At 41.2% G+C, this 11042-nt stretch overlaps 1 protein-coding gene across 1 annotated transcript; it reads right to left on the bottom strand.

Annotated features, from left to right (window-relative positions):
- Positions 1 to 6073: 6073 nt before the first annotated feature.
- LOC138004973 (histamine H2 receptor-like) lies at positions 6074 to 7033 on the bottom strand. Its single transcript, XM_068851267.1, has one exon. It carries the CDS (start codon positions 7019 to 7021, stop codon positions 6074 to 6076), a length of 948 nt encoding a protein of 315 aa, XP_068707368.1. The 5' UTR covers positions 7022 to 7033.
- Between the last annotated feature and the right edge of the window lie 4009 nt (positions 7034 to 11042).

The raw sequence follows: 11042 nt of genomic DNA, 5'->3' as shown, positions 1-11042 counted from the left end.
ATTCTATTCTATTCTACCAGCTTTGCTTAATTAAGTTATCTAAACCTGACTCGCCTATTGGATTCTGGATCACTCGTGACAGATACTTTCAGCACTCGAAGATAAAATTCGTATCCCCGCGCGGCCATGTAATATCGTCTATGTAAATAGCTTTTGAAAATAAAGATATCCTGAAGTGATATGATAAAGTTATCTTATCTTACAGAAAGATATCCAAATATTTTAAAATGGAGAGTGTTCTAAAAAAATTAAACCAGTTTAAAAATTTTGAACAGGTTTGAAAAAAAAATGAACGTTTCAAACCAAAAAATCAAAATTAAACCACATCATATCCGCTCCGGGAAAGGATTATTCGGATCCTTTGATGCACCATGATCTAATTCTGAGTTGCTGTTCGACTCTTCAGTTTTTGAAAGAGAGTCCTCTTGTAAAACCATTGAAATGGTAATGGTTGAGCATTTTTATCCAAATCCTCTTCTCGTTTGAATGGTTTCGCTGGAAGATATGTTTTGAAGCGGAGAAAAACAACAAGTCGGAACGCACATGGTAATTAGCCATGTACTTGTTACTTGGTTTGCTGACCACCCAGAATACCTGGTATTGTTGACCTTTTTCTTGCATTTTTTCTTCTATTTTGTTCCCTTACTTTACCAAAGAAGATCGGATGGAATTTTTTTAAATCTTGGTTAGGGTTGCACGCATGGTCACATCGGGAAGTTTGCTCTCATTAGTTTGGTTTTCTCATGACTCAATTTCATCCATCAACATTATATGGATGAAATGAAAGCAACAGGGTAATATCACTCATGGTAATTCTTAGGTCGCGGGTGAGGTTGTTGAAAATCGAAGAAAGTTTAACTTTATCTTGCAAATCCGACAAGACTACCCTTTACCCTTTACCCGCGGAAAAAGTCTGCCGCTGAAAAGGATCGAAATAACAGTGTTGTAGATAATACAGCCGGTTACCTCCAGATCTAGGTAGCTAACATAGTCTAACATGGAGATCGTGAAACTATCAATTAATTAAAAGAAAAAAATTGACATCGGCGGATGATGCTCGTACAAAGAACAGCTAAAAGACACTAAGAAAATTCGGCCATTTACAACATACCGCTGCGAAAGTTCCGTACTGCAGCTGGTGATTTCATCATGTTGGTAACAGGCAAGATTAGAGTAAATCTCTCATTCATAACACTTCCAAAAGACTGAAATCCAGTGTTTTACTTTCTTTCACATTTATTACAACTCGAACATGGCTGCTACACATGGAGCCGACAGCTTAACATAATGTACACGTGACCCGTAACGCGTGACCTATACTGTAACATCCCCCTCTTTACAACAATGCATAACGTAATAGAGATCTTCAATGAGCTGATACTAAATCAGTGTTCATATAAAAACTGTAACATGCCTTGGTTATAGGACTTAACTTTAACGAGGAACAATAGAGCTCTTCAAATGTTCAGTTCGACCTAACTTAACCCGGATCTGGTCCAGTACCCGCCACTTGTCTCTGGGTGCAGCTCGATCCTTGCCGGGGATCTGGGCTCTGGACGGTCTCCTTGGTGGTTGATCGTCTGCACTTGCGGGTGGCTCCATGACCCTGGATGGTGATGGTGGTCTCGTGACTGCTGTGGGTGCTTGGACTGGGGCGGGACTGTGTGCACAGGAGTTTGTTGTGTCTGGCCTCAGGTGCGACCTTGTGCGTCGGTATACACCGTCTGTGGTGTTGTTTTTGACGATATACGATCGACGTTCTTTCGCTGATCTCAGGACGGTTCCTGGTTTCCAGGTTTTGGTATGGTGGTCAAGTATCCGTACGGGCTGGCCTGGGTGGAGTGGTTCGAGGGTTGGGCCTGCTTTCTGGTTATGACAACCATGTTTCACTTCTTTCATATTTGTTACAACTCGAACATGGCCGCTAGACGCGGATCTACACGTGACCCGTGACGCGTGACCTATATTGTGACATCCAGCATTTTCACTTTAAGTTGCATTGAATGTATTTGCGTCATTTTCCACCGCGTAGAACATGGGCTTTGAGTTTCTGAATCAGCAAACGAAATTAAATGTGTTACGCTGAAGCCCCAACACAGCACCCATCGCTTTGGTTGCTCCACTGCATGTTATCAGAAACCCATAAGGGTTGAAACGTGTAACGGCCCCTTGTGTGCTGGGAAACAAGCTTCTGAATATTCGATTTGCTAAGTACCATATTTGGAACAACAAGAGCGAGGGGTTTCCAAATATGGTACTTAGCACTGAAACATTCAACCAATCAGTTTGCACTGAATATTCGGAAGCTGTGAACGCGCGTTACACGTTTCAACCCTTATGGGTTTCTGATGTTATATAAAGTCGGATTTTCATCGAATTCTGTAAGACCTGAGGCTGTTTGAAGCCTCTCGCTGGCGTAAATCTTCTCCTTGATCGATCTTTGACGGTTGTGGTTAATTGTCATTGTTGCAGTTGTTTTGACACAGAGGCTGGAAGGTCAAATGTATCGCCTAAAGGGGTGTATTGCATTGCTTTTAGCCATTTCCTTTAACAAATTCCCTTTCTCCTCGAAGGCAACTACCCATAAAAATCGCTCGGCCGAATCTGGTCTTCGGTGATGCTGAGACGAGGAACGATTACCACGATCAGATGGCGTTTAACGCAGATAGCTTCAAACGCTCGTACTTCTTTTCTTTCAATGTGATGTTGCTTAACAACCTAGTTCCCAGGCTCTGGGAGAAAAAGAGAGAGCCTGGGAACGAGATTGGTCGCTTAAATCCAGAATTTCCATTTCGTGATTTGAAGTGCCCCTAACCCCAAAATATATTTTTTTGTAAAATTAATCTTTGCACCTGTTCGAAACGCATTGCGGCCATTTTTTCATTTTTCTAACAAATCCTGCCATTTTATAGGCTTCGAAAGTTGCAAAAATCCAAGCATCTTTTGTTCACGACCAAGTCAGAAGGGGAATGGGTCTATTCCTGATGTGACGTCAAAAACTGATTTACATTGCATTAACTCTTTGTAAAAATGCATGCAAAGTAGATTGTGACGTCAAATCAGGAATACATCCACTCCCCTTCTGACTCAGTCGTGAACAAAAGATGCTTGGATTTTCGCAACTTTCGAAGCCTATAAAATGGCAGGATTTGTTAGAAAAAGGACAAAATGATCGCAATGCGTCTCGAACAGGTGTAAAGATTCATTTAAGCGAAAAAAATATTTTGGGGTTAGGGGCACTTTAACGCCTCGTGGAAATGATCGATTTGGCTTGGCCCGCCATTTTGAAAAAAAAGTGGAGACTGCGCAGAACGACCGGAAGTCCGTGAATCGCGAACTGTTTAATTGGAACCAGCCAGAGCTACAGAGCTCAATACAGAGCTCTCGATCCGCGGCGCTGGCCAAAAGGATCGCAGCTCTGGGAACGAAAGTGCTCCCCCACGAGCCGGAATTTACGTAGACCAATCACAACTGACTTCCAGATTCTGGAAGTGCATTTTAAACCCTGAGAAAACTGCAAGAAGAAAGGTTTCGTGTATTGGGCTCACTTAAATTCTTATCAAAGAGAAACTGGAGCGTAAAAATTTCATGCTTTGGCTTAGATGTTTGCGGCCCTTCACAGAATGAGTACGGTAGAATTCGTATGGTTGAAACATTTTGCTCCCGTGCGATTCAAATCTATTTGTGGCGATCGCTTGGGATTGATATCATATTTTTCTTTCTTTTCGCGCTGTTTCGTTTGAATAACCCTATTTATTGTAGTCCTTCGGTTCAACTGATTTAAGGTTCAAAAAAGAAGTAAAATCGTTCTCTGGTAAAAAGGTTTGAAAAAACTATGAGCTTTCGACAGACTGAACTGCTGCCTTCAACGGATAAAAATGTGTGAAGCCTAAAAGCGAAAGAAATTTAAATATAACGAAAAAATTCGCATAAATTAAAGGAAAAAAGCATGTAGTAGAAAGAATGTTAAAAATGCTAAGAAAATTAGTGTTTCTTTAAGAGAATGTGATATTTTCTTGGGAGCGGGCACTCCACTACGTTAATATTTGTATTCGTATTTATATATTTCCACGGCGCCTTCAATTTTACTAGTAGATGAAACGACACCATACCCTTACTACGCACTCACATTTTGACTCGCGAGAGTGCAAATGCATAACCCACCGAGGAAACAAAATTATTGTTTCTGTGGAATATTTTGAAAAGCCTTCGTCCCTTTCAGAAGAAGTTGACGCATTGACGCTCCCAGGGGAGATCTACACAGAGCTGATTGGTTCATAAGTAACCCGCACGTGATTTCCAGATGACAGTTTCTTAACAAAGGGAAAGGAATGTGCGGCTTGTTGCAGCAGACGCAAGTGCATTCTCGTCCCCAGAGGCCGCGATTCTTTCGGTCAGCACCGAGACTTGTAACGACCTCTGGCTTGTTCCGAACCAGCAATTAAACATGCAAGTCCGCGAATCACGGACTTCCCGCTCGTCTGCGCAATCTCAGAAATTTGAAGCAATTAGTAGCTGTCAAGGGTTATCAAAATAGACCCCCACTGAGACTGCGCGTATTTCGGAACCGGCCAGAGGTCGTTATTCTCGGTGCTGACCGAAAGAATCGCGGCCTCTGGGGACGAGAATGACGCAAGTGGGGGGAGGAACGCGTGATGAATCCCTAAGAGAGTCTGCGTGGGAGGCTATCTAGTCATTAGAGTTATTTGAAACTAAAGTGGTTGATCTTGTATTAAAAACAAGGAAGTTTTTACGGGCGCTTTCTCTTTAATAACATGGGTGTCAAATAACTCCTTATTTTTGGCTTGAAATTTCAGCGTTAATGTGAAATTACAATGCTGCCATGGCAACTTTTCCTACGGTAGCAAAATGGCATCTTATGAACGTAATTTGTCACCAATGATATTTAATAGCTAATCAAATGGTCTACTCGTGAAATTAGGTAATAATTTCACGTGCGTTTTGTCCAAAATCAAATAATTGACCGAACCTTTATATTCCCTAATTTCACTTGTCACTATTTGATTATCGATACAAATTAAACAAAATTACAGGACGCAAAAATTAAGCACGTTTAAGGAACATTTGTATTCTAGCGAAAAAGCGACAGCGACAATTGTATTGCAGCCAAAAAACGAAAAGTGACATTTATCTCTAACCAAATAGGCGACAGGTGGGCTGGAAAATGAGCGACAAAGCGACATCAGAATCCCCCTTGGAAGGCCTCAATAATAGCATGTTTACGCCACTGGCGAACACCAATAATCTTTATTACTAGCACGAAAGTTGAGTTGCGCATTGAAAGAAGCCATACATATGATAGGTTCGCTTAAGTGATTCAGTAGACTGCGAGCAATCTCTCTTTTTCTTCAGATTTAGTGATAGCAGTGTACTTCCAGCACGCGCGTGGCCATTTGCGTGTATCGCGTTTTGCTCGTTTTCACGTGACGTCACATCGTCCATGTTGGTGTACAAGAACAATAGACGTTCTCTCCTTTGGGAACCAAACTCTATTTTTATGCATATTCCATGCATACATTTTGTATTGTTTTGTACACCAATATGGCCGCCAAGTCACGTGAGTGAAAACCATCTGTAGAAAAAAGAGAGACTGCTCGTAGTCAGTGGTTCTGACAAAAAGATGTATATTAGCAGGAATTCTCGATACACAAGGCAATCCATTGCATACTACATGATTTCCCTGGTTATCATCGGTTCGTTATTTTAACTTTGAAGTGATTTAAAGTCTTGTATTTTCGTGAAAATTATCAAAAGTTACTTGCGTTTCGATGGAATTGGACACCACAGAAGTAAGATAAATTCCCGTGTGTGCAGGCGATAATTATAAACGAAACCGCTGATTTTGACTCGAGCACTTAAAAATAGAGAACATTTTTACATTTCTTTTCTATATTTCTCATTTCTGACCGGATAAATGACAATGTTTATTACCAAATTTCCATACTGGAGCAACTTGGTTCTGATAAAAGATTAACCAGGATCTTGGAAGTCTTGATACATTAGGTGTGACTGTAGCATGTATTCGGTACTTGTCTATTAAACTTGTGCTTATTTAGAGCCTTGTGTTTTCCTGGAAATTATCAATACGTAGTTGCGTATCTTTTATAGAATAGGACACCACACAAAAAACAGAAATTCCCATGTTTGCCGGCGATAGAGGAATGATCTTATTTCGACATGAGCATTTAAAAATAGACAGCATTTTGAAAAGAGATTTTCTATATTCCTCATCTCTGACAGGATAAATGACGATGTTTATTACCGAATTTCCATACTGGAGCAATTTGATCATATAAATTACAAGGAAAGAAATTTCCCCACATGAAATGCAAAGATGCACAACCAAGATTAAAACCTGAAAGGGAAGCCAAGTTACCACAAACGCTGCTGTTATCAACGCTACCGTCTTTGTCAATTTTACATCTTTAGTCCCCTGAACTTGATGGCGCACTTTTCGAGACCTTTCTTTCTTCCAAAGGACAAAGTAAGCTACACAGGTTATGACAACGGGTGTTGATAGGAATATCGCTATGAAGAATGCGAAGGATTGTCGATGCTGCAAGGAAAGTGCAATTATGGTCACAATAAACGCCATTATCCACGGAATTGCTATAGCAACGGCATACGCTTGGGTTTTCAGAACTCGGTGACGAAACGGCCAACCAATGGCATACATTCTCTCCAATGCAATCACAGCAAGGGTAAAGATGGAAGCAAAAGCAGCAAACATATCGACACCATTGTAGATTACAGGTAAAATTTTAAGATACCGGTGGCTGACATTGTCTATATATAGGTACATATATGTGATATAAAGTGGAACTGCGACCAGTCCAACTAGAAAATCTGCTACCGCCAAGCTTATAAGGAGAAAACGAGGCCGTTTGCGTAATTTCGTCTTGTGAAATATGATTATGGTTAGTATATTTCCACCAGCAGCCAAAAATGCGATCACTGCAAACAACGAGGCCCATACAAAATTCCACGTGCTAAAATTCATCCTTGCAATTTGTCTTCCTGGAAAAAAAGGGTGAATCGATGGTTTGTATAGGTCAGTAATCCCATGATTTCTAGTGCAATTTGGTATAAATAAGCAGGAGTAAATTTTTTTGACGAACAAAGTGCAATTTGCAGTCTGAAAAATGTACAATTGCTTATTTATGCTTCATGCTCCATACATTCTGACTGATATTGTTGGCAAGGCATTGCTCTGGGCGACCTCCCTTTGCTGGGATACAAGACTCTGTTGAATCAGCCTCCGCCTAGCTTGCAAAAATGGTGAATGATCTCCTGGGAGTCCGTGATGACAGAAATGCCCAAACTGCAACAAGGGAAATTACTAACTAAGCATGTCACACTCAGCATAAAGTTAACCCATTTATATTCTAATCACACTGAAACGATTATAAAATATTTTGTAACTAATCTAAATAATCACAAAACACAGAATAGGAGCGGGCATCTCGTTTATTGATGCAGCGAGCGTAAGGCGTTACTGAAAAAAACAGCATTACAGTTTCGCAAACTCAGAGAAAATTACAACAGTAAATAAAATAAAAAACTAGGGTTGAAAGCCCCTTGAGACATCTCGTTTATTGATGCCCGCGTTCGAAAATGAAGAAAGAGAAATGGCAAACTAAATATGTAAACTTCTAGACACTGAGAGAAGAGAATCCAGCTTGTCCTTAATCTAACCGTCTTTAGCTTGATCCGTTTTCCACCTTCCATGACGCTTAAAAAGCCGATCGCTAACCTCCCGCCCTTAAACTATGTAAACCAAATAAATAATTCGGATAACCTAATTCAACAAACGCTTGTAAAACTATTTCTCTCGTTCTAGAGTAACTCACACCCGTACTACGCAAACTATAAGTAGAGGTAGCCTTATCGAAATACAAAGAGCGAAAAAAGGGTAACGAAGACGACAAATCTAAATTACCAGCAGAAACGTATCTGCGAAGCAGATTGAAAGGGCAAGAAACGTACCCTGTCTTTGCCAACAAGACGTAGGCACCATCCCTATAAACATCCGTTTTACATTTGTTAACATAGATCTTGACAAAAGAATCGCAAAAACTAACATCACAACAGCGTAGGCTAGCTAACTCATTATAGCGGAGAAAAGCGGAATACGCGGTTACGCAAATGGTTGCTAAACGAAGATCAGAAAGATAGCATTAGGACCTGCAAACCTATTACAAATATCTAGAATCATAGCGGGGGTAACGGGTTCTTTTTTAGAAACAGGTTTCGCAAGACCTCTTTTAGCTGCCTCGAGCACGTTCTTAACCAATTTGGAATCGCAGGGACTTTGAAAACCATACAAATTATGCGCCCAGTTAATACCGTAACAAGCAGACTCAAGGGAAGAATAAGGGGAACCACCCTGAATCAGGGACTCTAAATAAAGAGAAACTGATATCTCGTCCGATGGCAGGTAAACGACCTCGTTGTAAGGTGAAGACCATTCCCTGAATTTCTGAAAAGCTCTTAAGTAAAGCTCCGTCGTCGAAGGAGCCTTCGCTTCAATGGTGCGAAAGGGAAGATCGGCTGCTAACTGACGAAGCTCTGGATCCTTTAGATGAGCAATCTTCGAAGCAAACGCACGTCCACCTTGTAGAAACATAAACATAATAAGAAAAGAAAAATAATTATGAGCAAACGAGTGAGCAAGTTCAGTGAAAATAAGAAGCATCGATTATGGAAAAAAGTCAACCAGCCAAAAACGGCTTACATACAGACACCCAGTGGCGTCAAAACGGACAATATTCATGTACTGGCAAAAAACTAGTGCGTTCGTCCCAGTGGCCCAGTGGTCCAGCGGCCTATAGCGGCCAAGCGGCCTACAACTCCATAATTAATAGCAACCTATACCGATTCCCGTACAACACCGTCGAGCAACAGAAAAAGCACTGGGGTACTAAAGAACTGGAGAAAAAACATCCTTACCATTCTCAACGTAGAGACAATCTGCAACAAATGACTTGAAAACACCCCCGCGTTCCCACAAAAGGGCTCAGTAATGGGCTGACGGCCAATAAGGAAGTACCAAAATTCCCCGACAACGACACAAACAGACATGAAGGATGACCTTCTTAACTAGCGAAACAGGTGGCACAAGCCAACATGTTTCGCTGACCCAACTAAAGGCGAGTGAATCGACACCCAAGGAATCTGGATTAAAGTACTTGGAATAGAACCTGGGAATCTTGTGATTTTTGTAGCTAGCAAAACAGTCTACTGAGCAGGGGCCCCAAACAGAGGTAACAGCAAAAAAATAGCAATCCTTGACTGTCCAGTCATCATAATCAACAATCTTACTCAAATAATCTGCCCTCTCATTCTGAGTACGAGGTATCCACTCAACTTCCATGTCAATGTTATTATCTTTGGCGGTCTGAAATATGTCGAGCGCCAAGATATGCAAGTGCTCCTTCAAACTACCAGAATGCATGAACAATGGAAGGAACTGCGTGGTTGTCAGTAAACCACTTAACATCGCAGCCTGAGAGAAGGTGTGCAAAACTTTTCAGAGCAAAACTGACGCAGTGAAGTTTTCTCCAGGTAGGGCTCTGGTTCATCTGTAATGAATCCCAGTTAATATGCGAGACAGGCGTATCATCAATTGCAATAAAGGCAGCACAGCCAGTAGCACTAGCATCTGAATAGACAATGCGAGATAGCTTACGAACGGTATTGAGAAACGACCTAGAATTCAAGTAAGAAACGTTATTCTTCCAAAACTCTAACTCTTTGCGTGCACATGGGTCTAATTCAACACAGGAATCCACCCTTGCCTGCGATCAAGATCCATGTGTAGGCTTTTGGTCATCAGCTTACACACGTTGCCAAAAACAAGCATATTATAAATAATACTTCCAGTGACAAAGGCCAGTTGCCTGGCTGGTAATCATGACTGTGAAGGAGCACAATGCCAATACTCGCTAGTAGCCTGTCGATTTGTTCCACAGGAGTAGATAACAAATTATGCTCTTAATCCCACTAATAGCCCAACCATCTGAGAGCCTGAACTGGGACCCATATGCTTTTAACACCATTAGCTACAAAGCCCGCTTGGGACAAATCTGATTTCACAGCCATAGACTGGGAATAACAGTCAGGAAATGTTGGACATATGCCTAGGCCATCATCTAAATAAACAACAATTGTAATAGCCTGGAGACGCCAATAAAAATATAAAGCCGGGTGGAAATGCCGAATGGCAAAACAGTAAATTTATAAAATCGAATAACCACATCCTTAGACCAGGAAAAGCCTAAAAACTCTTGGTCTGCGGGAAAAATGTCAACATGATGATAACCAGATTTGATATCAAAGGAAAATAGCCAATTCTGAGAACAATCGATAAAGGAATAAAGCACGGTTTTTTGCGTCCTCTAAACTCATCTTGGATTTCATAAGAAATTGATTCGGATATCGTAAGTCTAATATGAGCCTTTTCTTACCACTAGCCTGAATGGAAACGGATAGGGGGTTAACCACAGTAGGGGCACACCCACATTCAACCACTGAGCCTGCTATAAGGAGATCAGAAATAGCTTGTTCCACAAATTCACTATGCTGAATGGCAGATCGATTATTGCCAAAGCTCGCTGCGAGTGGAGTGTAAATAAAGGGGATCTAATACCCATATACAATAGTATCGCGAATGACGAGAAGCGCCTATATGCTCCCAAAAGGCTACATTGCGCTAAGGACTACCTTTAACTTTAACGATAGGAACTCCTTCCTGATATTCGGGACTTATTACATCACTAAATGAATCAGGCGCATCAATAGAGTTCTCGACAAGTTCCACTGGATCAAAGTCATTTACACATGTAACCAAATTCAGTAAATTATACTCATCTTTCCCTAATCTCTGTAATGCAATTTTGTGTTTGTCGTCAGTTTGCGGCCTTGCTGCTTGAAGGGCCTGTAACGGTTCCTCTAAGGCGGCTTGGGCCAATGCCAGTCTTTCTGCTGAACGGAGCCTCTTTTCATCTTCAGAATCCTCCGCT

This window comes from Montipora foliosa, chromosome 6 (genome assembly GCF_036669935.1).
Source record: "Montipora foliosa isolate CH-2021 chromosome 6, ASM3666993v2, whole genome shotgun sequence".
Classification (NCBI taxonomy): domain Eukaryota; kingdom Metazoa; phylum Cnidaria; class Anthozoa; order Scleractinia; family Acroporidae; genus Montipora; species Montipora foliosa.
Note: the sequence above shows the minus strand (reverse complement) of the source record. Positions and strands in the feature narration are given on the sequence as shown.

Excerpts from the sequence above, each read along its gene's own strand:
- LOC138004973 (XM_068851267.1), bottom strand. The coding sequence starts at position 7,021 with ATGAATTTTAGCACGTGGAATTTTGTATGGGCCTCGTTGTTTGCAGTG.